The sequence below is a fragment of the Spinacia oleracea genome, chromosome 5 (assembly GCF_020520425.1).
Source record: "Spinacia oleracea cultivar Varoflay chromosome 5, BTI_SOV_V1, whole genome shotgun sequence".
NCBI classification, from domain to species: domain Eukaryota; kingdom Viridiplantae; phylum Streptophyta; class Magnoliopsida; order Caryophyllales; family Amaranthaceae; genus Spinacia; species Spinacia oleracea.
Window position 1 is genome coordinate 7374724 of NC_079491.1, and position 27566 is coordinate 7402289.

At 37.7% G+C, this 27566-nt stretch overlaps 2 protein-coding genes across 5 annotated transcripts; both read left to right on the plus strand.

Moving 5' to 3' along the window:
• Positions 1-1644: 1644 nt before the first annotated feature.
• LOC110790133 (putative F-box protein At3g10240) lies at positions 1645-12843 on the plus strand. 4 transcript variants are annotated; one of them, XM_056827943.1, is made up of 4 exons: positions 1645-3001; positions 3929-8480; positions 9489-9588; positions 12415-12843. In XM_056827943.1, the coding sequence occupies exons 1-2, from the start codon at positions 1782-1784 to the stop codon at positions 3972-3974; spliced, it is 1266 nt and encodes a 421-aa protein (XP_056683921.1). In that variant the 5' UTR covers positions 1645-1781; the 3' UTR covers positions 3975-8480; positions 9489-9588; positions 12415-12843. The 4 variants fall into 4 exon arrangements, with proteins under 4 accessions (XP_056683921.1, XP_056683919.1, XP_056683920.1 ...); XM_056827941.1 differs by having other exon boundaries at positions 3929-9588; XM_056827942.1 differs by lacking the exon at positions 9489-9588.
• Positions 12844-17107: 4264 nt separating this feature from the next.
• On the plus strand, positions 17108-21528 carry LOC110790135 (putative F-box protein At3g10240). The gene is made up of 2 exons (XM_021994894.2): positions 17108-18520; positions 21078-21528. The coding sequence occupies exon 1, from the start codon at positions 17300-17302 to the stop codon at positions 18446-18448; it is 1149 nt and encodes a 382-aa protein (XP_021850586.1). The 5' UTR covers positions 17108-17299; the 3' UTR covers positions 18449-18520; positions 21078-21528.
• The last annotated feature ends 6038 nt before the right edge of the window (positions 21529-27566 follow it).

Consider the following 27566-nt stretch of genomic DNA (forward strand, 5'->3'; position numbering starts at 1 on the left):
TCCTAAAAGACGATTATGCACTACTCCTGGTGCAGTAGTACAAAAGCGGTCGCCCTCCAAGATTAACACAACTCCAAATTTGTGTGCACTCACAAATCCGGATGGAGTCAGAATATATGCCCAAAACCAGAGCAATTTGAGAGAGGGAAGAATGTGTTTGGTTTTTTCCTGGAACTGTGTACATGTATTGTGTGTATGTATTTTCGTCCCTTATGGATGAAAAGAAGCTTGATTAATATAACCATGAACTCCAATGGTAAAAAACGGTTAAAGAAATTAATTGAGAATAATGCATATTAAGGCCTTAATTAAGCCAAGAGAATAATGCACATTTAAGGCCTTAATTAATCTAATGGCTACATAATCAATAGATTCTTGTAACAATGACTTAGCCAAAACGGTTGGGTACCAAAAGGAATAGGTAGGCCCTCAACCCACCCGCATATACCAATGGGCCCTAACCGGCCAGCCTACACGCCCATGTGAGTATGTCCACCAAGACTTCCTACTGATTTCTTAAAAAAGAAGTATACTCATACCCCAACAAATAAATAAATGAGTTGTTTGGTATTCTACCAATGAGGGACATTTCTCACTCTACACTTTTCACTCTTTTCTTTTATAGTTTCCAACAAGAACTTCCAACAGAAATGGCAGAATCACCAAATTTGTGATATGGGTATCTTGCAGATTGTAGAAAGCATCGATTTTTATAAAAAACCCACCTAATAAAACACCTGCAAAATTGAGAAACAAACAGAATGAGACATTAATCCAAACAAAATCACAGATCTAAGAAACACAATCAGAGACTAAGAGATCCCAAAAGAAAAAAGAATCAGATAAAAAAATCAAACTAAAAATTGCAGATTAAATGGTAAATCCGCTAATTAATTCTAGATTTTCAACGAAACCTTGAATTTGGAAGAAATTTAAATCACAAAATTAAAAAATTAAAAAAAATATGAGAGTGAAGGAGATCGAAGATTTGAGGGAGATCGAAGGAGATGAAGATTTGAGGGTTTGAGGGAGATCGAAGGAGATCGAAGATTCGAGGGTTTGAGGGAAGGAGAGAGAAAGTATGTGAGAGTGATAGGGAAGCGACGGAGGAATGAAATATGAGTTGTATGCGAAATGGTTTGACAGTAAGAGGTTGACGGTATTTTCGTCTTTTACATGGTGGACACGAAAAATGTATTTACCGTAATATCCTTTCCCTCTTGGCTTATATAATAGAGAGGAAGATTATGCACTTGTCCACTCTCAAAACAGCAAGAGATTATCCAAATTTTGCACTTTCTTTCTATCTAATTCAAAAGGCACTTAAGAGCAACTCCAATGGTTGTATTTAGGGGTTTGCTTGCAATTTCCAAAACTTTCAAGCAAGTAGCTAAACCATTGAAGCAATTTTGTTAAATTAGCTAGACAAAGCAAATTAGTTCTACCAAGCTAATTAGCTTGGAAAAAAACAACTTTTTTCCTAATTATTAGGAATGTAATTATGTAAACGTAAAAATAAAATAAAAATTTTTAGAAAAGAAGTTAAACAAAAATCAAGTTACTTGCTAACTATTGGAGTATCAACATAGTATTAGCTAACCATTAAAGATGCTCTAAGTTTACTCTTAGCCTCCCAAGCTTGAAAAATCATCCCTAAATAACCAAAATTAGAAAACCCCAAGAGAAAACCCCAATATCCCATTCTTCTTCTTCTGAGTTCTAACCGTAACTCTCCATTTTGCAAAAGTACAAAGTATTTTGGCTGATTGCTGTCGTTTCTAATGAGGGGTCAGAAAAGGAAAACACCATTGCCGGAAAACAAGTATTTAACACCAGATCTATGGAATGAGGTCTTACTTAGGTCGCCGGTGAAAACCCTTTTACGATTCAGGTGTGTTTGTAAATCATGGTTTTCTTTAATTGATTCTCCTGATTTCATTTCTATGCATCTCAAAATGTACAAGAACAATCAATTATTAGCAATTGAATATGCACCCAAATCATTACTAGATTTTGCATTTATAATTCGTCGCAGTGATACTACAATTAGAAAAATTGCTCAACTTGTTAAGAATTCGGAATCCCCAATGATTTCTGGAAGTGTTATGATTGATGGGTTGATGTTGATTGGCTGTTTTACTTTGCGCGGTTCCCATTTGAATACAAGAGAATTGAGTTTGTGGAACCCCTCCATCAGAAAACTAATGTCGATTCCCTGTTGCCCTCTTCAACCTAAGTTTTATGATGTTGGTTATTATCTGGGATTTGCCCCTTCTAGTAAGGATTATAAAGTAGTTGCTTATGAGCTTGGTGATTCTGATGCTTTCGAGTTGTCAATTGCAATTGCAATTTATTCAATTCGTGATCGTCTTTGGAGGGTTAAATCCAACTGGAATAATGTTCCCAGATGGTGTTTTGATTTAATGAAGGCCAGGAATGGGGTTGTTTTTTCCCAAGGAGTTTTGTATTGTAAACCTTATTTTAGGTTCCTAGAATGTCTAGGAGTAGAAGAGAAAACCCATCTTCTTTCTTTCGATTTTGATTCTGAAGAATTTGGTGTTCTAAAGCTTCCAGATATTGGGGAAGATATGCGTCGGTTCCTTTTCCTCCTTGGTGGTTCATTAGCCATTTTCGGTATTTCTAATGTAAGAGCTTCTGTTTGGGTAATGGAAAAGAGTCCCGGAAAGGAGACATGGTGCCAATTCTCTTCTGGAGATTCTGATATAGAGGCCTATGAATTCTTCGATCTTTGTTCTGGGAAAAATTTACAGTTTCTGTATGTTGAAAATACCGGTACATTGTTGGTACATAACCTTAGCAAACTGATGTTTTATGACATTACAAGTCATCAAGTACGACATAAGAAACATTTTCATTGTTCATATCCCGATACTTATCGGGAGAGCTTGGTGTTGCACAAAGGATACGGAGGTGCAATTTTCAACCTCACTCACATAAAAGGCACACTATATCATAGAATGGCTGATTCTGGAGATGACAGGTAACTGTGATGCTTATTAAACTATGTGCTGTTTTCTACTTGTTTTGATAAGTTCTGGCATTGTATGGATAGTGTTTGTCTTACTAACTATCCCACAATGTGTTGGTGGTTGTTACAAAAGTTTCTCATGTACTTAGTATTTATTATTAATGTTTATGTGTTTGTGATGTTAAGAATGAGATACTTGTAAATTGTAATGTTTGTTGTCTTATATTGAGTAACAAAAGAAAAAGATAGAGTGTGAGCCTTAATTCCAGTTTGCCCATCTTTCTTTCTCCGGCTCAATTTTGGAAACCAAAACTACTTCAAAAATAAATAGAATGGTAGGAAAAATGATGCCAAATAATCTGATGTGAGTCTGCCATGATGAACTGCACAAAAATTCTGCAGTATGAAAATGGGCAGAGTAAGATGTCTTCTTCTTTAGTCCAGTAAGCCTGTGAATTAGCTTTGAGAGTTTATCTTGTGTAGTTGTGTTAGTATTGATGGTGGACTGGTTGTCGGTGTTGATAATTTTTATTACTGGATCTGAGTTCTGATTTTGTATAGAAATAGGTAGTACTGATAAATAGAAACATGCACATGACTACATGAGTGATTGCCTCTACTGTTTGGTTGGGTTCTTGATATTAATGAGAACTAAGCAAAGATGATTGTAGACGTTTAAAATGGAAACTGATTTTGGCACACCGTTATGTGAGTATAACACAAAAAAACTATGCTCTCACCTATGTATGCCAAAATCACTTCTCGTTTGAAATACACATCGAAACACATAACTTGATTGTCAAGAAGACGTGTAGAATACCGTTTGTCATGTAGTGTTACTAGTCTAACAGGTTAGGTTTGTGAGTGAAAAAGCAGTACGCAATCCTTGATTAAGTTTCTTTTCAAATTTTGTTGTTCTTATTCCACATTCTTATGCAGCTTTTCTGGTGTAAATGGGTTAGGAAATGGAGAAGCACTGAGTTAAGGTAGTGAATTTTAGTAAACTTCATTGATTAGCACGGAGTATAGGAATAGAAGCTGGTGGAAAAGGGCAGATGAATTGACACAGACGTGGACTACAATGTTTCTGATTCCTCTGGATATCCTTAGATCATCTCAGCAATCCTAAGACTTTGCAAACATGCATCTAGTTTTTGTATTTGGACTCACCCATTTTTAGCAAATGGAGAATCATTGGCTTTACCCAAGGAGAATGCTAGTTTGCTACCACATTTTCATGTATTTTCTTCATTTGCTTCATTTTCCCACCACTTTGGTATTATAATACATTTCCAGGTGTATGGCCAAGTTGACAGAGATTCCTGATTTTCGATTTCTTCCCTAGCTAGATGTGAAAAGTTTCAAATCACACACTTAATGCCTGCAGATGATTTGTTAATGTTTTTGTACAGCTGATGTTACTTCGATGAGTCTCTTATATGTGGCTTTTTTTAAGTTCGCAAAGTCTTCATTCTTCATTATGTGAATAGAAGAATCGGTTTATAGCTGTGTTATTAGCTTGAGATTGTAGGAACATGCTAACACTAAGAAAGAAAGAAAGCCCACTCGTGTAAGTTTAGCTGTGAGAATATCAGTGACATTATTATCAAAATATAGCAAACTGAATGATTTTTTAAAAAAAAATATCATTATTATATTTAATAGGCAATTGTCAATCGATTTCTTATTTAGTTTTTACAAAGTTAGCTTAATATTGATTTTGTCATTGATTACATATTGAAATTTAACATGTTTTTGGCGTTTTGCTAATAAGCAGTATATTGATTTGCCACATGTTCACACATTCAATATTTATTGGGATATTACTTGATGTATTTAATTGTCATAATTTGATTTATTTTATACCCCATTCTCGGAAATTCTTTAATATAGGATAGATATAAGTCCAGAATTCTTGACCAGACCCAATTAGAGCTGGCATGGGCTGGGCGAACACGCGGTTTGCTCGTGTCCGATGCAAAATTGGTCTGTTCCGGGACAAGCCCATTACAAATCCGGCATGGCACGAGAGGCATGGTTATGGGCCAAGGGTTGTGCGTGAACCTCATTTTAGAAATTTGGCACGAGCACGACAGACCAGCCCGTATGTCGACACACTTATTTTTTAAGCTAAATAAGTAAGTGAGCTTGTAACACGGCATGATTTGGCTCGACACAACACGTGGACGGGCTGTGCATGGACCTTATTTTATGAAAGAGAGACCCGAGCCCACCATGGCATGACTTTCTCTTAGTCCATTCTATGTACAGCCCGTTAGGGCCCGACACAACTTGACACATGCCCAACTGTAAACCCATTTATTTTGTGTTGGGTTAGTGTGTCGTGTTAAAAGCTGGCCTATTTAAGACATAAGAGTTAAGGAGTCACAATTGGAATTGCGATTTATCTCGAAAACCCTCCTCGTTCTCTCTGAAACCTTTCAGCAATCCAGTCCAAATGTCCAATTCAGTCAACATGAGTAGCCGGGAAAGTATAAAACGGTGCACCACATCGCCGGAAAACAACTATTTACCACCGGAGTTATTGCGCAAAGTCTTCGCAAGGCTGCCAGTGAAACCCTACTACGATTCAGGTGCGCCTGTAAAAATTGGTGCTCTGAAATCGATTCCCCTGATTTCGTTCTTATGCATTCTAGACTCTTCGAGAACACTCGTGACCAAACTCAAATTATACTAGCCGAGGAATATGTAACACAATCTAGAATACGGGGGCGCAAAATCACAATATGTGTCAGGAAAACTGCCCTAATTATGAAAACCTCAAAACCATGCACGGTCGTTGGTAATTGTAATGGGTTGGTGTTGTTGGTAGACTATGAATCAGAGGGGAAATTGAGATTGTGGAACCCTTCTATTAGAAAATCCTTGATACTTCCCCCTTCCCCACTTACTTACTTTTATGCACCGTACTAGCTATCATCTGGGATATTCCCCTTTCTGTAATGATTATAAGGTGGTTGTCTTTGGGGTTGATATTGGTGGATTCTGGTTCGAATTAGCATCGTCATTCGCAGTTTATTCGGTTAATGATAACCTATGGAATATCAAACCAATTCCGACCAAGTTTCCGTTTCCCCATTCGTATGTGTATTCGCTTTTGTATATATCTTCTTGTTTTTGTCAAGGGGTATCACATTGGATGGTGTGTGATACAAATCTACGTACGTCCTAGAAGGGTCAATGGGGGGAGGAACCCATGTTCTTTCCTTCAACTTCGATACCGAGGATTTTCTCAATGTGGAATTGCCGGATGCTACTGGGAATCTAGTTTTCAAGTGCCTTTTCATCCTTGGTGAATCTGTGGCAGCTTTTGGCATATCTTGTTCAAATTGTTGCATATGGGTTATGAATAAGGATGGTACTGGTGGAGAGAAGCTATGGAGTCTGAGGTTTACTGGAGATTCTTGTTATGATGCTTACTCGTTCTTTAGAAGTTACAGTTTTGATAAGAGTTTCTATGATGAACATAGTGGTAAACTATTTACAATGACGACACTTGCGTTTGGGGATGTGCAAATGGTGTCTTACGACGTTAAAAGCCATAAAGTACATCGATGGGGGAAATCTATTCGGCCTTATTTGGATTTTGGATTACGTGGATACTTATGTAGAGAGCTTGGTGTTGTTTAGAGGAGTCGAGGGCCAAACGTTGACAATTTGACATCATTCCCATGAAATGGTAGATTCTAGAAGATCAAAGGTAAATACAATGTTGGCTTACAAGTTGTTTGTATGCTTTCATGATGTATGGGTTACTTATAATGCATTGTTCTTTGATAATTTGAAATCCAACATTGTTCTTGTTATGCAGATGCAACCTTCTAGTATTGGTACTTGGTAGGTCCTGTTATTTTCCAGATTTGTTAAGTCAGTAGCAGTTGTACTAATTTAATGGTTGACAGTCTTGACTCTTGAGACTGCAATACTGGATTGGTTTTTTCAGAGTTTTACAAATAGACAAACAGATGCTGTTGATAGATAGTACGAATGCTTGAATCTGATAGTTGTTTCTTTTTCGCCATTTTCTGGTGTGTTCCCTCTTCCAAATCTAGCTAGCCAAAGTCTGATTTCTGAAACTGAGAAACCTCAGCCGGAAAACACCATCAGGAGCAGCTACTGAGTTTATCAGGTGGTAATCAGGCGTTGACTTGACTAGTTATGGCCTGACATGACTTAAAGGAAAGAGTGTAAGCTTTGGCATATGTTTGTACTCCGTACATGATAATGCATGGTGAATCAAGTTCTTATCTTATGTTCTCCTTTCTCTTTTAGATGCATGACATGACATGCCAACCAGTCATACTCATGGGATTCCACATGTAGGCATTTAAGCAACCACATACATTTGTTTCTAAATTTACATCAAATACGTCTTCTTCATGATTAACTTTAAATTTTAATGTAGGTCAACTTGTTTAGTTATTATATTACTCATTTCTTCTAGACCCCTAAGAATAGTTCATCTTAATTACATATAGCATTATGACGCCATCAGGCCCGTCACAAAGCTTTTCTGCCTTGACTTTTTCCTAAAACCCTTTGCAATACATAGCAGCCTCCTAATCCACTCCATCAACGAGAGGATTGATTTCCTTTTCATTCCTCACATATTATTAAAACTCTCATAGTAGTCGTTGAAAATATACCAAACTCATGCATTCCTTGATCTCTAGAATGTTGGAATTCCTTCCAAATAGTTGAATACCTCCACATTAAGTTCACTTATTGTCTCCAGTAAGTTTTGCAATGATGCTAGCTAGCACGACAAAATAAAAATTTCTTCAACCGGTCTTAAAGGTTGTTTCTCGCAAATACTTTTTTTGAAGGTCTAGAATTACCAAAAAATTTATAATAGGTTGTTTCTCGCAAAGTCAAACATATAAAAGGTCTTTTGGCAAATTTTTCAAGAAAGAAAATCACAGGAGACCTGCAGGATACCGTCAAGGTCGAAAAGGCACGTTTTCTTAACTGGATCAATCGCTTTGTCAGAACTCTAACGTTGCTTGCTTCACTTCATCTCGCCTATAATTCAATAGTATGGCACATTCCTGCCGTACGAAAATTATAACGCGACTCAACTGTGAAATTGTGAAAGCCCATGGGACAAGCATTGACAACACCAAGCCATGGGCTGGCACAAAGCCTGATTTCATGACCATTAATATTATCCGATATGACCCGAGTTATTTAATCTCGACCCGACAACCCATGACTGACTGCGAACCCAATTTGAGGGTCAAAATTAGAAAATCCAAGGAGAAAACCTTATTCTCTCATTCTTCCTCTTCTAAACTTCTAACCGTCACTCTCCATTTTGCAAACTTGTAAAGCATTTTGGCTGGTTGTTATCCTTTGAAAAAATGAGGGTTCGGAAACTGCGAACACCATTGCCGGAAAACAAGTATTTAACACCAGATCTATGGAGTGAGGTCTTGCTTAGGTCGCCGCCGAAAACTCTCTTACGATTCAGGTGTGTCTGTAAATCATGGTGTTCTTTAATTGATTCTCCTGATTTCATTTCTATGCATCTCAAAACTTATAAGAACAATCAATTATTATCAACCGAACGTATACCCAAAACACTATTCGATAATGTATTCGTAATTCGTCGAAGTGACACTACAACTAGAAAAATTGCTCAACTTGTTAAGGATTCGGATTCTGAATCCTTTATGATTTCTGAAAGTGTTGATGGGTTAATGTTGATGCGCTGTTATGGTTCGAATTGTTCGAATTCAAATGAGTTCAGTTTGTGGAACCCTTCTATTAGAAAATTAATTCCGATTCCCCGTTGCCCTCTTAAAATTAATCAGTTTCATATTGTTACATATCATTTGGGATTTGCACCTATCAGTAAGGATTATAAGGTGGTTGTATTTGAGCTTGGTGATTTGAATGCTTCCAAATTGTCTATTGCAATTTATTCGGTTCGTCATCGTCTTTGGCGGATTAAACCCAACTGGAGCAATTTCCCCAAGTGGTGTTTAGAATTAATGCAGGCTAGGGATGGGGCTGTTTTATTCCAAGGGGCTTTTTATTGGAGACCTTGTTATCATGAGTACTCGAAATATCTAGGAGAAGAATCAAATACCCATCTTCTTTCCTTTGATGTTGAATCCGAAGAATTTAGTTTTCTAAAGCTGCCGTATATTGGGGAAGAAATGCGTAAGTTCATCTTTCTCCTTGGTGGGTCATTAGCTCTTTTTTGTATTTCTAAATCAGAAGCTTGTATATGGGTAATGGAAAAGAATTGTGGAAAGGATCCGTGGCGACAATTCTCTTCTGGAGATTCTGATACAGTTACCTACGAATTCTTCGATAGTTGTTCTATGCATAATTTGCATTTTTCGCACATAGAAAATACCGATGTGTTGTTGATACATTACTTTAACAAACTGATGTTTTATAACATTATAAGTCATCAAGTACAACATAGAAAACATTTCCGTTGTTCACATATGGATATTTATGTGGAAAGCTTGGTGTTGCACAAAGTATATGAAGGTGAAAGTGAAACTTCAAGCTCACTCGTATTAAAGGGACAGTAGCACAGAATGGCTGATTCTGAGAGGTGACAGGTAATAGTAACGTTTCTATTTTAATAGTTTTGTCATTGTCAATTTCCAAAAAAAAAAAAAAAATTTGCATAGTTTTGGTGTTACTAAATGGTTAGCTTATTCATGGCAAACATGTTACTGGTTATTACCAAAGTTTCTCAAGTACTCTGTATCTATTATTTGATGTATTTTGCCAGTTTAAGAATAAGATGCTTGCAAATTGTAATGTTTGTTCAGTTGTTGTCTTATTGTGATTATCAAAAGGAAAAGAATGGAGTGTGAGCCTTAATTCCATTTTCCTATCTTTCTTTCCCTGCTCAACCTAAAAACCAAACACTACTTTGAAAAATAAATAAAATCTTAGGAAAAATATTATGATGGTGAATAATATGATATTGTGTCTGCCATGATGATCTGCACAAAATTCCTGCAGTATTGAAACTGAAAATGGGGCAGAGCAAGATGTTTTCTTTTTTTGGGTCCAATAAATCTGTGAATTAGCGTTGAGAGTTTCACTTGTGTAGTTGTGTTAGTATTGATGGTGGACTGGTGGTTGGTGTTCACAATTCTTATGCCTGGATCTGAGTTCTGATTTCGATAAATAGAAACATGCACATGAGTGATTGCCACTAGTGTCTAGGTTGATTCTTGATTTTAGTGAGAACTCGGCAAAAATTATTATAGATGTTTAAAATACACATCGAATCATATAGCATTATTGTCATGGGTAGTGTAGAATTCCACAGCAGCAGAGGAGATTTGAATATTTATTTATCAAGCAGCACATGAAATCAAGGTGCATGTTGTGAATCATGTGAATGTCTGAGTTACGCTCTACTAGATACTCCCTCCATCCATAAAAGATTGTTCCATACCCAAAATTTACTTTATTAAGGAATTGGGTGTAAAATGTGTATATGAGTTGGTAAAGTGGGGCCAATGCTCACCGGGGTGAACCCCAACAATCTGGATAGGTGAAAGATAGAGAGAGAGGAAGTGGAAAAGTTTATCATTTAAGGTATGGGGCAAACTTAAAGGAACGCCCAAAAAGGAATAAGGGCAAATCTTTTAGGTACGGAGGGAGTAGTCAGACTAGTAACCATCATTAAAGCCTGTCAAAACTATTAAGATTTAACCACAATGATCGGGCTGCGGAAATGTAACTCTCCAAGGCACATGATCGTAGGTTGGCCAAAGGTTACCCTAGTTATAGCATATTTTTGCCTGCTTCACATGTCCTTAGCAGAGGGGAAACAATGAGTATTGCAAGACGATTTGAAGTGTGAACTACCTTTTTCCTGGGATATAGCACTGCGCATAGCATAAAGAGAGCTAGACCACTCTGTTCCTTCAAATTTTGAAATATTCTCTATCCCTTTGTGCTGATTACTGATATATAAGCAGTATCATTAGAAATGGCCACATATCTAGCTCACGGGAATTAGCTTCAACACATATCATTCACAGATTCACTGATATGTTAGGGTATTCCAGATTTCCAGCAACATAAGCTGCGACAAGTCACCAATTATATATGTTTTTCAAGAATTTGAGTTTGTATAAACTCAGGCGGTGTTTAGTTATTAAGAGTAGAGTAATATTTTGAATACCCAAAGACTATCCTGGAAAAATGACTGGCACGCCCTGCTATCTGAACCACTTCCACATGAGTTCCTCAACTATAATGAAATCAAAATAGAGATTGCAATCATTCTTTCCATTTGGTATCTCCCCATCTTTTTCTCTGCCTCATTTACCTATGTTTTATTTGAGGTATGAGTAGAAAACAGAGGAAGCAGGGGATAGCAATAGCATGCTATTGTGACTCTTGACTAGAAAGTCAACTTTCTTTACCTGTTGTCTCTTCTCTCTTATTTTTCTAAGGAAGAAGTGAAGCCATAACTTGAATGAAATGTTTTGGCCTTACTGATGAAACCTGCCGGTTAGGGTGTAATCTCTGAAACTGTTAAATTTCAGAATGATTAGCCATTTACGTATGTTGCGAGATTTACTTATGCTGTTTGTTGAATACAGAGCATAGTTTTGGAAACTAACAGGAAAGGACTTAAGGTTAATAAGATCAAAATGTTTTTGAGTTTGAGAGAAATACGAATGCAGTTTGAAGATGAATTGAACTACTCATTTTACACTTTATCTAAATAGAACTTCACACATCCCTTACCCTTTAGTTTTGGTAGTATATGTTAAAGATGAACAGCTTCACATAATTCATAGTTTTGGGTAAGGCTTAAGAGGGATTTGTTAAAGAAAGAACGATTTTTTTGAAATATGTGATGAATTTTATAAGACCTTCCGTGCAGAGAATTGTGGTTATTTTGACAGTTTTTTGTTGTATTGTAGTGTATGTTTCAACTTCTCACTTTTACCATTACTGATGTTCATTTATATGCATGTTACCCTTTTAATGTTTGCCGGTTTTACACCATGACATTGGACTAACATTTCATTCAATTTCTCCCATCTCTATGCATATTTCCACTTGATACATTATGTGAGCCACCCCATTCCTCTCAACCTCATTTTGTATTTCAAGTTCACAAGAAAGAACTGAAGTTCCAGTGTTTATATAACCATGGCCTAACCTAATAAGTAAGAGAACAGTTGCATCCATTGCGTTGTTATCTGATCCGAATATTTATACGACTCCAATTAAATTGAATTTATCATTCCAAAATTTTTAGAACTCTAATTTATATCAGGAAAGAGAGAAAGAGAGGGAGAGAACTAAATAGTGTTCAGCATATGAATTAGACTATTAGTTATCAACTTGTTGCACCATTAGTTGTGAATTAGACCTTTTTAATACAATGTCTTTTCTTGTTCCAGGTTAGCAGCCTTCAAATAGGTGCATCCAGAACTCGAATTGTTCCTTTCGGCATCTTTTTCACATCTAGCAAATAAGACAACTGAGTGTGAGATGAAGCATCACTGCAGCCGAACTTATGGCCAGTAGTCTGATCCGGGCCAATTACTAAGGTCAAAGTGAATTTCATTTGGAGAAGTGATTCTGTTTATATTCTGTCAAAGTAGAACCTTGATGATATGTTTTTTTTTCATAAAAACTTTGAGATCTTCTAGATGATTTTAAGTTTTCTTGTTCAATCTTTGAAGGCAGAAAGGGTACTATGTTCTAGCAGGGATTCATATTTTCAGCTTTTGTTGTTTGTTGCCGAATTATTTGTCTTTTGGTAATGGCATTGTACATCTATGACGTCTTGAGTTGAGGTTGAAGGTAGTTTTTGTGATTTGGGTAAATGTTTTTGGTCTGATTTTTGAGCATTAAATGTCCTGTTTCTAATCATCTGATTAACTCATACTGTTAAATCATCTAGATACTGTTAAATTTTGAAGGCTCAATCATCTGATATTGATAAATTTCCAGAGGCTCTTTTGCTTCATTGCCTTCAATTGTTATGATTGGGCCGTTGGATACTTTTTACCATATTGCGATACGAGGATAGTATTAAGGTAGTATTGCGATATTAATTAGGAAGTTAACTAATACAGTACTACTATTGTACGGAGTCTAGTTTTAGTCTGTCTAATATTAGGAAATATGTGATTAAATTGTTGATGCGACAGATTTATGGGAAGTATTCCTAAGCTAGGACTCTAGTCTAGTTGTGTATGAGATGTATATGTATAATAAAAGGTTAGCCTATACCAAGTAGTATGCAATTATTCAGATTTATGTTTAACTTTGTATTACTCTAATGAATCTTAGAATTAGGGTTTGATTTGAAGATCATAGTTACCTTGGGCAGTGCGCTTTACAGTGTTATGGTAACGATGAAAGACAGGAAAAGGCAAAGGAGAAGGAGAAGATCACTGCAAGTAGACAGGTATTTGCCTCCTGAATTGTGCAGGGAAGTCTTTGCAAGGTTGCCTACCAAAACCCAAAACCCTATTAAGATTCAGGTGTGTTTGTAAAACCTGGCTTTCTTTAATTGACTCCCCTGATTTCACTTATATGCATCTTAAGCTTTACAGCAACAATTATCACAAGACTCATTTGATTTTTGAGAACAATATGTTCAAGATGTCAGTTCGTCAAAGGGACACATTAAAGAGAAGTGCGAAATTTACAATGGATGCTCCAAATTTTAGGGTGGTTAAGGAAAGTAATATGATTAACGGGTTGATGTTAATGGAGAGGCGGAAGAGAGAAGTACGTTTGTGGAACCCCTCTATAAACAGGTCCTTAAAACTCCCCCCTTGTCCCAAAGTTGTTGATCCCAAAGTTATATTTGTGGTATATTATTATCATCTAGGATTCGCACCATCTTGTAATGATTATAAGGTGATTTCTTTTATATTAAGGATTCCGCCATTAATGGAGGTTGAATGTGCAGTCTATTCACTTCAAGATCGCGTTTGGAGGGTTTTTAAGCCCAGCTGTATGATTGGTCTCTCTATCTGGGCTTTACGGGAGGCTTTATGGACATGCCTTTACTTTACAAGGAGCTCTATATTGGATACTCAACATTCTAGGTTGCAGAAAAAATCTTTGTTTTGACGTTGATGCTGAGAATTTTAACTTTCTGGAGTTGCCATCTACTGGGGATAAGGATAACATGATGATGCTTAAGTTTATATTTCTTCTTGGTGGGTCATTAGCTGTTTTCGGTATTTCTCCATTGAAACGCTGCATATGGGTTCTGGAAAAAGATCAATCATGGCGCCAAGAATTTTCTGGAAATTCCACATCTGATGATGATGATGCTTATGGTTTATTTTGGTCTTGCGAAGATTCATTGGCAGGTAGAAACCTCTTATACAATGAAAGTAATGGTACCTTCTTGATAAGGTTCAACGAAAAAGCGAGTTTGTATAACATTACTAGTCATCGGATACGCCATCTGCGAAAAACTGTCAAGTTCACCTACATGGATACTTATGTCGAGAGCTTGGTGTTGCACAAAAAATCAGATCTAGTGACCTAAGTTCGACCTCTCTCTGGCATGAAAATAATGATCCAATCCGTGCTAGTCTTTTGGGATGTCAATGAGCCTAACGAGTCCGAATAACATTTTGAATTTCGTTTAATAAATGATACTAGTTCGAATAACTTGGTGTTCGGCTCGTGTAGACTGGCGATCAGCTCGTCCGTATTCGTTTATAAGTTCATTTAAAGCTCGGTCAATTAAGCTTGAATTTTAAGTTAGAACTAAGTTGCAATTATTTTGTTAGACTGACTTTTAGAATATTTTTATTTTACGAGTATTAGCAAATATACTATGCAAAAAAATTATTTTAATTGGTTAATATTTTAAAATGATATTACGTTTAAATTCGATCTTGCTTGTTTATCAAGGCTCGTTTATATTGATATAGCTCGGCTCGACTCGAGCTTGAAGTTAAACGAGCTACTCGTGAGGTAAGTTTGAACAATAAAAAACTTAAACGAGTCAAGCTCGAACAGGGAAAATGAAAGTTCAGTTAGGTCGAGCTCAGAAATTTCTTATCAAGCTTAGCTCGAACAACCAATTTCTTATCGACTCTTTAACATAGCTACTAGTCTTGAAAATAATAGTAGTTTTGAAGCTGATTTTGGTTTGATTAAAGTTAGCTACCAATTAGTGAAAAAAGTCTTTTCTTGATTTGCAAACGAGAATCAAGTTACTATAAGGTATGACTTTATATTTTTATGTTTCATATGCGTCAAAAAGGAGTGTCTCATGATGTTTTCGTCCATCTTAAAGTTAAATAAATAATTTTTATTTATTTAGGTGGTAAACAATAAAATTTTCATATTGGATGTGATAATCTAATATTTTACCAATCAAATTACTTAAACTACTTCGCTTTATGTGACGTATGCATACCTCAATAAAATAAATCGATGGAACTCAATTAAGATCAACTATCTACAAGGGTCATCTCCATACCCACAAATATTTTATCAAATAAGATATCTAAAAAGAGGGATTAATAATCAAATGCGATAAAATAAAATGCAAATAACACGTAAATTATATATATAAAGTTTTTTTTTTTTAATGTGAATAGTAAAAGTAATGGGACTTGTGAGGAGTCCGTCTTTATCACATTCTCTTATTATGATTGAAGGGGAATTAACAATCTGTTGCACAAAAGTTGGCATTCATAGATAAAAGATCAACTGTTGAGAGATAAAAGTAATATCACCTAATTTAGTATTTTTGTAGGTTTTGTCCAGCTGTAACTATAGACAAACCGGGATTCAAAACGAAGATATAATCATTCAAAACAAGGCTCTACATGCCCTCAACAAGCTAGCCAAATTTCAACAAAATCCAACGGCCAGGATTCCGTCAAATGATAACTTTGTGAATGAACAGTCATAAATCCTCTTATGTCATAAGCATACATCAAACGCGGCTCAAGACATTCAAGATAAGTCAACTCATTTAATCCCAAGTATATTAAACATAGAACCTTATATGTTAGGCTCATAAACACGAATTAAAGACTTACTCATGCAACAATTGTGCTAGATGCGCAAAATAAAAACATTATTTCGGCGTTCTGACATTACACGAAATCTCAATCTAGAATAAGTGAGACGAGTCAGATGACTACTAGCACGACTAGATCTCCGTGCACTCAAAGCAAACATTCATCTGTAATACAAGTTTACGTTCAAATTTTTTCCATCCCAATTTATAATTCGTGTCATCCTTATAACTTATTAAAAAATAAACATGTTAATAAAACTAAAAATAATAATAATAGAAGGAAAAAAGAAGCATGAAAGACAAGGCATGAAGTTGACTGATCAATGCGAAGATGAAGGCATATAGTTCTTGGTCGTCTTAAAAATGTCAAAAAAAACCCCAAACATTCATACATGTGTTTGACACATGGGGAGTACACCAAAAGATTGCTATACCCTAATATCGCCATTACAGATTGAATTCGATAATTATAATGCGACACAAATGTGAAAGCCCATGGGGCAAGCATTGACAACACCAAGCCATGGGCTAGCACAAAGCCTGAGTTCACCGCTAGATCTGTCAAAAATTAACCCGACCCAAACTGAAAATATTGGGCCTTGAACAAGATTTTATAACCCATAAACTGATTTTATCCGAACCCGAACAACCCGAAAAGTAATGGGCCAAAATTCGACCGAACCAGTTTTATACCCTACCGATTGAAAATCATTGTATTTATAGTAATAAATGAGATTACAGGGAATTTTAAGCATAGTAAACACGTTATTTTATTATTGTTGGTGGTAATATATTTTAATTTGAAATATACGTCATTTTATGGTTGAATTTGACAAAATATAAATGTGTGTAGGAAAATTTGTAATTTTGTACCCTGTATTTGGTATACTTATTTCCAAATTAATGAAAATATAATACGCGTTTTAAAATCTCTCGTCCCGTTGGGCCGATCCTTATTGAACAAGCATTTGTAAAACCCATACTCACCGACTCAATTTAACCCAAAAAAAAAAAAAAAAATTAACAACCCAACCCCACCTACACGTTCACCATCATTACGATATAACCCGAGTTATTTAATCTCGAGATTCTCGACCCGACGACCCATGACCGACTTTAAACCCAATTTGAGAGTTCATTCTTCTCACTAGCCAAAATTAGAAAATCCAAGGAGAAAACCCCAGTCTCTCATTCTTCCTCTTCTAAACTTCTAACCGTCACTCTCCATTCTGCAAACTTGCAAAGCATTTTGGCTGATTGTTGTCCTTCCAAAAATGAGGGTTCGGAAACTGCGAGCACCATTGCCGGAAAACAAGTATTTAACACCAGATCTATGGAGTGAGGTCTTGCTTAGGTCGCCGCCGAAAACCCTCTTACGATTCAGGTGTGTCTGTAAATTATGGTGTTCTTTAATTGATTCTCCTGATTTCATTTCTATGCATCTCAAAACTTATAAGAACAATCAATTATTATCAACTGAACATGTACCCAAAACATGCTTCGATTCTGTGTTCGTAATTCGTCGCAGTGACACTACAACTAGAAAAGTTGCTCAACTTGTTAAGGATTCGGAATCCTCTATGATTTCTGAATGTGCTATGATTGATGGGTTAATGTTGATGGGCTGTTATAGTTCGAATGATTCGAATTCAAAAGACTTGAGTTTGTGGAACCCTTCTATTAGAAAATTAATTCCGATTCCCCTTTGCCCTCTTAAAATTAATAATTTTGTTGCTGTTGAATATCATTTGGGATTTGCTCCTCTCAGTAAGGATTATAAGGTGGTTGTTTTTGAGCTTGGTGATTTAAATTTAAATGCTTCAAAATTGTCTGTTGCAATTGCAATTTATTCAGTTCGTGATCGTCTTTGGCGAATGAAACCCAACTGGAGCGATTTTCCCAAGTGGTGTTTAGAATTAATGCAGGCGAGGGATGGGGCTGTTTTCTCCCAAGGGGCATTTTATTGGAGACCTTATTATCAATACTTGAAATGTCTAGGAGAAGAATCAAATACCCATCTTCTGTCCTTCGACGTTGAATCCGAAGAATTTAGTTTTCTAAAGTTGCCGGATATTGGGGAAGAAATGCGCAAGTTCATTTTTCTCCTTGGTGGGTCATTAGCTCTTTTTGGTATTTCTAAATCAGAAGCTTGTATATGGGTAATGGAAAAGAGTTGTGGAAAGGATCCGTGGCGACAATTCTCTTCTGGAGATTCTGATACAGATACCTACGAATCCTTAAATCGTTGTTCAATGCATAATTTGCATTTTTCGCACATAGGAAATACCGATGTGTTGTTGATACATTACTTTAACAAACTGATGTTTTATAACATTACAAGTCATCAAGTACAACATAGAAAACATTTCCGTTGTTTACATATGGATATTTATGTGGAGAGCTTGGTGCTGCACAAAGTATAGGAAGGTGAAACGTCAAGCTCACTCGTATAAAAGGGACAGTATCACATAATGGCTGATTCTGAGAGGTGACAGGTAATAATAATGCTTATTTATCTGTGGGCTGTTTGCTACTTGTTTTAGTAGTTTTGTCATTGTCAAATTGCCAAAATAAAATAAAAATTATGCGTAGTTTTTGTCTTACTAAATGGTTAGCTAATTTCCCACAACATGTTACTAGTTCTTAGCAAAGTTTCCCAAGTACTCCGTGTTTATTATTTGATGTGTTTCGTCATGTTAAGAATGAGATACTTGTAAATTGTAATGTTTGTTTAGTTGTTGTCTTATTGTGATTATCAAAAGGAAAAGAATGGAGTGTGAGCCTTAATTCCATTTTCCTATATTTCTTTCCTTGCTCAACTTGAAAACCAAACACTACTTTGAAAATAAATAAAATGTTAGGAAAAATATTATGATGGCGAATATCTCACCATGATGATCTGCACAAAAATACTGCAGTATTGAAAATGAAAATGGGGCAGAGTAAGATTTTTTTTTTTTTTTTTTTGTCTTAGCGTTGAGAGTTTCACTTGTGTAGTTGTGTTAATATTGATGGTGGATTGGTGGTTGGGGTTCACAATTCTTATGCCTGGATCTGAGTTCTGATTTCGATAGAAATATGCACATGAGTGATTGCCACTATTGTCTAGGTTGATTCTTGGTATTAGTGAGAACTGGGCAAAAATGATTGTAGATGTTTAAAATACACATCGAATCATATAGCATTATTGTCATGGGCAGTGTAGAATTCCACAGCAGGAGAGGAGATTTGAATATTTATTTATCAACCAGCACATGAAATCAAGGTGCATGTTTGTGAATCATGTGATTATGTGAATGTCTGCGTTTTGCTCTACTAAAGTAGTCACCATCATAAAAGCCTGTCGAAACTATTAAGATTTAACCACAATGAATCGGGCTGCAGAAATGCATAGGTTGGCCAAAGGTTGCCCCAGTTATAGACTTATAGCAGTTTTTTGCTTGCTTCACATGTCCTTAGCAGAGGGGAAACAATGAGTTATTGCAAGATGATTTGAAGTGTGAACTACCTTTTTTCCTGGGATATAACGCTGAGCGTAGCATAAAGAGAGCTAGACCACTCTGTTCCTTCAAATTTGAAATATTCTTTTATCCCTTTGTTCTGAATACTGATAAGCAGTAGCATTAGAAATGGCCACATATCTAGCTCACGAGAACTAGCTTCAACACATCATTCACAGATTCACTGATATGTTAGGGTTTTCCAGCAACATAAGCTGCGACAAGTCACCAATTATAATGTTTTTCAAGAATTTGAGTTTGTGTAAACTCAAGCGGTTTAGTTATTGAGAGTAGAGTAATGTTTTGAATCCCCAAAGACTATCCTAGAAAAATGACTGGCATGGCCTGCTATCTGAACCACCTCCACCTTTTTGGGGCCTCAGCCACATGAGTTTGCTGCTTCAACCAACCCTGTCACAACTACTCAAATATACTGAAATCAAAATAAAGATTGCTATTGTTCTTTCCATTTCGGTATCTCCCCATCTTTTCCGCTGCCTCGTTTACCTATATGTTTTGTTTGAGGTATTAGTAGAAAATAGAGGAAGCAGGGGATAGCAATAGCATGATATTGTGACTCTAGAATAGAAAGTCAACTTTCTTTATCTGTTGTCTCTTGTTTTTCTAAGGAAGAAGCGAAGCCATAACTTGAATTAGAAGTGAGTTTTGGCCTTACTGATGGAGACCTACCTGTTAGGGTGTAATCTCTGAAAATGTTGCAAGATTTATTTAAGCTGTTTGTTGAATACAGAGCATAGTTTTGGAAACTAACAGTACAGGACTGAAGGTTAATTGAGAGAAATACGCATGCAGTTTGAAGATGAATTGAACTACTCATTTTACACTTCACACATCCCTTACCCTTTAGTTTTGGTAGTATATGTTAAAGAAAGAACAGCTTCACACAATTCATAGTTTTGGGTAAGACTTAAGAGGGATTTGTTAAGGAAAGAACAACTTTTTTGAAATATGTGATGAATTTTATAAGACCTTGGTGCAGAGGGGGGGCTTTCAAAAGGATGTAGAGTTGACATTTTATGAGAATTATGGTAATTTTGACAGTTTTTTGTTGTATTGTACTGTATGTTTCTTCTTCTCACTTTTACCATTATTGATGTTCATTTATATGCATGTAACGCTTTTAATGTTTATCGGTTTTACACCATCATGATACTGAACCATCATTTCATTCAATTTCTCCCATCTCTATGCATATTTCCACTTGATACATTATGTGAGCCACCCCATTCCTCTTACCCTCATTTTGTATTTCAAGTTCACAAGAAAGAACTAAAGTTCTAGTCTTTATATAACCATGGCCTAACCTCATAAGTAAGGGAACAGTTGCATCCATCCGAATATTTATACGACTCAATTGAATTGAATTTATCATTCCAAAATTGATACAACTTCAATTTATATCAGGAGAGAGAGAAAGAGAGGGAGAGAACTAAATAGTGTTCTGCATATGAATTAGATTATTAGTTATCAACTTGTTGCACCATTAGTTGTGGATTAGACCTTTTTAATATAATGTCTTTTCTTGTTCCAGGTTAGCCTTCAAATAGGTGCATCCAGAACTCGAATTGTTCCTTTCGGCATCTTTTTCACATCTAGCAAATAAGGATAACATGATGATGCTCAAGTTTATATTTCTTCTTGGTGGGTCATTAGCTGTTTTCGGTATTTCTCCATTGAAACGTTGCATATGGGTTATGGAAAAAGATCAATCATGGCGCCAAGAATTTTCTGGAAATTCCACATCTGATGATGATGATGATGCTTATGGTTTATTCATGTCTTTGGAAGATTCATTGGCAGATAGAAACCTCTTGTACAATGAAAGTAATGGTACCTTCTTGATAAGGTTCAACGAAAAAGCGAGTTTGTATAACATTACTAGTCATCGGATACAGCATCCGCCAAAAACTGTCGAAGAATTCTACCTGGATACTTATGTTGAGAGTTTGGTGTTGCACAAACAATCCAATCTGGTGACCTAACTTCGACCTCTCGGAAAACACAAATTCTTATTTATAATGGGTGTACAATAAATATTGTACACCGGAGTAAAAGTTAAATCAAACTACTTAAAAGTTAAGCTTAAAGTTATATACTTTTAGTGATAAAATTTTTTCATTTTAATAAAACTTATTTCTTTAAATCACTAATAATGTATAAAATTAATCATTTAACCCTTTAATATGCTCATCCATTAACTTTTTTTGTTACTAATATAAAAATTAATCAAAAGTAGGTTAAAGTTACAAAAAAATGAATAAAAGTTATCTTTGTGTACAATAAATTTATTGTACACCTTGTGCGCACAAGACCTTTTGCTCATGAAAACAACAATCCGATTCTTATAATTTATGATGTATGTCAAATGCTAGATATATTCGATAGGTTGGTTTTTTATTTGGTTTTTTATTTGATTTAATCGAATTTCACAAATGATATTGACCGAAAGGGCTAATTAGTTAATCATGTCACTACGAAATTGCTACAATATAAAAAATTGTTTATCAAAAATACTCCCTTCGTATTGGAATACTTGAATCGGTTTGACCCACACAAAATTGCGAGTGTTAAAAATCGGCAAAAGTACAAAGTAATTGACTTGTTATTTAATTAGTTGGTAGTTGATAGTGAGATTTTTTTTTTAATATAAATAGGGATATGTTTTAACTTTTTAAATGGGGTAAGGGGGTGGGGGGAGGCTGCATTGGGCCACAAAATGACATGTGAAGTGGGTAGTTATATAACATTTATAAAAGTTTACCATCTATAGAAACGGTGCAAATAATCCGTAACAGCTTTATAAAAAAAGCGGTGCAAATATTTCGGGACGGATAGAGTATAAACTACGGAGTATGGAGTAGTAATTTTTTCATATTGCATTTGACAATCCAATATTTTACCAAGCAAATTACTTATAACTACTCCACTTTATGTGACGTAGGAGTATGCGTATTTCATTAGAATACATCAACGGAACCTAATTAAGATCAACTATCTACAAACATCACCTCTCAAACGCCACAACATCAAATAAGCAATCTATCAAGATGGGTTAATAATCAAATACGAAAAAATAAAATGCAAACAACATGTGAATTATATATGAAGAGCTTCTTCAATGTGAAGAGTAAAAATCACTGGACTTGTGAGGAGTCTGCCTTTATCACACTCTCTTAGCAAATCTGTTGCACAAAAGTTGGCAACTCATCAATACATCAATACATTTATAAGTTTTGTCCAGCTGCGTCTATACTCTACAGACAAATCAGGATTCATAACGACGATCTAACCGTTCAAAATAAAGTTCTACATATCCTCAACAAGCTAGCCAAATTCTAGCAAAATCCAACAGTTGAAATTCCATCAAATGAAAACTCTGTGAAGGAATATTGTCATAAACCCTCTTAGGTCATAAGCATACATCAAACGTGGCCCAAGACTTTCAAGATAAGGCAACTCATGTATCCCAAGTGGATTTAACATGTTGAGTTCATAAACACAAATTAAAAGACTTACTCGTGCAACAATTGTGTTGAACACGCACAAAAAAAACATAATTCTGACGTTTTGACTTTGCACGGGATCTCAAACCAGAAGTAAGCGAGACGCGTCAGATGACTACTAGCACGACTAGATCTCCATGCGCTCAAAGCAAACATTCATTTGTTATTCAAGTTTCACGTTCGAATTTTTCCATCCCAATTTATAATTTGTATTATTTTAATCTTTATGGCTTATTCAAAATAAATAAATAAATAAATAATAATAATAATAATAATATGGTGGTAACCACCAAGGCAATAATCTCAAAAATAGAGCGATTAGGGTGCGAATATGGTGGTTTCACGTCCATAATCCGGCAGGGTTTCCGGCGGCATTAGGTTCAGCGACGGGACCAGCAGGTTTTTGCGGTGGTTGCGGTCAGGGTGGTTTCAGCCGGTGGTTTCTGGTTTGCGGTAGTTTCTGGGGCAGACTTCGACGGCAGTTTAGGAACTGTTTTTGCGGCGGTTACGGTTCAAATTTCAGGCGAGGTTGCGTGTGGGTTCAGGCGGAGGGTTTCTACTCCAGTATTGGGTCAGTCCGAGTAGGTTTCAAGAAGTTTACGGGGCAGTTTTGGGTCAGTTTCGAGGAGGTTTCAAGCGACTTTTTTGGGAAGTTTGTGATCAGTTTCCGGTGAGTATTCTTTGGGCAATTTGTGCGGTTTGTGGCAGTTTGTTTACGGGGAAGTTTGTGATCAAGAGAAGTTTGTTGTGGGGTGTGAAATTGCGAATTGGTTGCGGTGTAAAATTAAAGAAACAAAGTGGTTTGTGTTGCGAAGTGACGGTGGTTTTGTGGCGAAATCAGTTTCAGTTTTGGGCGTTGAGTTTCTTGCAGTTTGGTGCTGTCGATTTCAGTTTCGGTGTTCAGATTTTGGTAATTCGGTGTGTTCAGTTTCAGTTTCCGGTGCAGTGACGTTGGAGTTACTTTTTGGTTGAAGGGCTTTGATATGGCGGCTTCTGTGGAGAAGTTTCATTGCCCTTTTGTGGGACTTAGCGGGTGCCAGGATGGAGGTGGGCGTGGTTTGGTGAGGAGTTCTCTGCTCACTCACTTACGGGATCGTCACTGTTGCTTTGGTGTGCGGGATGCTACCCGTCATTCCCTTACTACCAATTTGCAGGTTTTTACTTCGGCTGAGGTGACCTTTCGTCGTATGGGAATTTGGCTATGTGGAGATTGTTTCAAGACTCATACTCATCGTACTAGGTGTCGACATGGCAGTGGTTCTAGTACTGTTTTTGTGGACCCTCCTGATTCTGGGGATGGTATTCCCCGTTTTATTCTCTATGGTATTCAAAAACCCCTAGCTCCTACTTCCGAGCTGCCTTCTTCTGATGCGCCTCGGGAACATCATTTTTCTTTTGATGTTGCTCTTCTAGACTCTTTGTTGTCTAAGCGGTTGCGTTCTGTGAAATCCATCCCTCCCAAATGTCGTTTGGGTTTTTCGCGGGTTCTGAAAGGGGCGCTTGATAAGGTGATTTGCAGATCAGATGACATCGCTTGTTGGGTTCAGTTGCTCGTGTTACCTCTTTGTGTCCTCACGACTTTTTCTCCGCGGAGTAATCGTGAGTGTTCATCCGGTGTTAGGCGTCGTCGTCAGGAAGAGAGTATCACCGCTGCTATTCGTTCTTGGGGTGTGCCTGGTGGTTCTGAGCAGCTTGTTATGGACACATTGGCTAGCGTGTCTCCCCCTCTATTAGATGTTGACGACGACCATGATTTGGCGGAGCGTAATATTAAGCAATGCAAGAGAAAAATTTCTGACGGTCACTACACGGCTGCCGTTAGAGTTCTTTCGTCCTCAGGTCTTGCCCCTTACAATGATGCTACTCTTGCTGATTTGCAAGCAAAGCACCCTTCAGTTCCGGAACCTACCTTTCCGGATATCCCAGTTGATCATCACCTTACTGCTTCCTCCGCTGTTGTGATGGAGCAGATTAGGGGCTTTCCGCGTGGTACTTCGTGCGGTAGAGATGGCTTGCGTGCTCAACACCTTTTGGATTGCTTGGGTGGTGCTGCTGTAGCTGTTTCTGATGAGTTGGTGGACTCTATCACTCAGGTAGTTAATCTCTTTCTTGCTGGAAAGTGTCCTGCTGAGCTTGGTGGATATATTGCTAGTGCTCCTCTTACGCCACTTGTTAAGCCGGGTGGTGGTATTCGGCCTATTGCTGTGGGCACTATTTGGAGGCGTCTTGTTTCTAAGGTTGGGGCTGCTATGATTGGTCCGCGTTTAGGGAACTACTTTGGGGGGCTTCAGTTTGGAGTTGGGGTTCCAGCAGGTGGTGAGGCTATTCTCCATGCTGTCAATCGTTTGGTTGAGGCTCGTGGGGCCGATGTTGGCCTCTCTATGTTATTGGTGGATTTTCAGAATGCATTCAATTTGGTTGATCGTTCGGCTTTGTTGCGTGAGGTTCGGCTACATTGTCCTGCTCTTTCGCGTTGGGTTGAATTCTGCTACTCTTCTAGCACGGTTGTATTATGGGGAGCATACCTTGTGGTCTTGTCAAGGTGTGCAGCAAGGGGATCCTCTCGGCCCTTTGCTATTTTCTTTGGTTCTACATCCATTGGTGTGTCGAATCAGGGACTCTTTTGATCTATCTCTGCAGGCGTGGTACTTGGATGATGGCACTATCGTTGGTGACACTTTGGTGGTTGGAAAGGTCTTGGAGTTGATTTTGGAGGAGGGTCCTCATTTAGGTCTCCATGTTAATGTTGAGAAGACAGAGGTTTTCTGGCCTTCGGAGGACCCACGCAGTCGTCTAGAGGGTGTCTTTCCTTCTGATATTGCTCGTCCCGCGCTTGGTGTTAAGTTGCTTGGTGGTCCAGTCAGTACGGATTCCTCTTTTTGTAAGGAGTTGGTTTCGCGACGGGTGTCGAAGACTGTTGTGTTGATGGATGCTATAGCTAAGCTTAATGATCCCCAGTGTGAGTTGTTGCTTCTTCGTGCGTGCACTGGAGTTTCTAAACTCTATTTTGCTATGCGCACTTGTCCACCTCATCTTTTTGAAGCGGCCCAAGTTTCTTTTGATGTGGCTCTTCGGGCTTCTTTAGAGCGTATCGTGACTGCTTCGGGACCTGGGTTCGGTGGCTGGCAATGGCGTCTTGCTACCTTGCCTTATTCGTATGGAGGATTGGGTGTTTATTCAGCTGGTGATGTTCGGCATTATGCTTTTCTTGCATCCCGTTTGCAGTCTTCTGGTTTGCAGGATTCGCTTCTTCGGCTTTCAGGTGTTGATGGTCCGGGGTCGGCCTTTGATGATGCTCTTGGTCTTTTCAACAGGACCGTGGAGAGCGACCTTATGAGTAGCCCTAGTGAAATCGCTGCCCCCACTCTCATGAAGAAATTGGCAGACATATATTTCACGAAGGTTACTGCTGATGCGGTATCCGCCTACTCCTTATCTTCGCGTCATGTTGCCCTTTGGAAATCCCAGCAGGGGGATCACTCCTCACCTTGGTTGCGGGCAGTCCCCATCTCGGGTTTAGGCCAGACTATGAACGGTAAGACTTATCGTTCGGTTCTTTGCTATCGGTTGGGTATTCCGTTGTTCTCTGATTCGACGCCGTGTTCTGCTTGCTCTCGGGTTTTCGATGGGGATATTTATGGGGATCATGCCGTGTCTTGTGCTGGGATCGTGGGTATCAAACATCGACATAATGTTGTTCGTGATACCCTTTTGGATATTTGCTGCCGGTCGGGGATTTCTGCTCGAAAGGAGGTTGATGTTGGGCTGACTAGTGAGAGTGATGGAGCTCTTCGTCCTGCAGATATATTGCTTTATTCTTGGGATGGCGGTGTAGATGTGTGTGTTGACTTGACTGGGTCTTCACCTATGGCGCAATCTGGGTTGTCAGACTTCGTTTCGGGTCGGGTTGTGGCGGTTGCTGCGCAGCGGAAGCAGGTTAAGTATGCGGCACGTTGTAGGGCTTTGGGTTACGGTTTCTTTCCTTTTTCCTTCTCTTCTTTTGGGGAGTTAGAGAAGGGGCTGTTTCGTTGCTGAAGCGGGTCCAGACGTACTCCAGGGCTCAAGACATAGGGGCACGGGCAGCTGCCCACATTTTCAGCAGGATCGGGTTCGCCATAGCTAGAGGAGTGGGGGCCCAGATTGTATCTCGGCTCCCCACCAACTTCTTGTAGTTTACTTGATCTTTGTAGCTTGTTAAGCTTGTAACGTTTTGGTGGTTTCCCATAATAATAATAATAATAATAATAATAATAATAATAATAATAATAATAATAATAATAATAATAATAATGTGATTTGGGATACCCTTGTTGATGTTTGTTATCGCTCTGGGATTTCGGCGCGGAAAGAGGTTGATATTGGTCTATCTGGAGGGAACGATGGAGCTCTCCGACCAGCAAACGTGTTGCTCTACTCTTGGGACCGGGGCTGTGATGTGTGTGTTGACTTGACGGGATCATCTCCTTTGACACAGTCTGGGTTGTCTGGCTTTGCTCCGGGCCGGGTTGTGACTGATA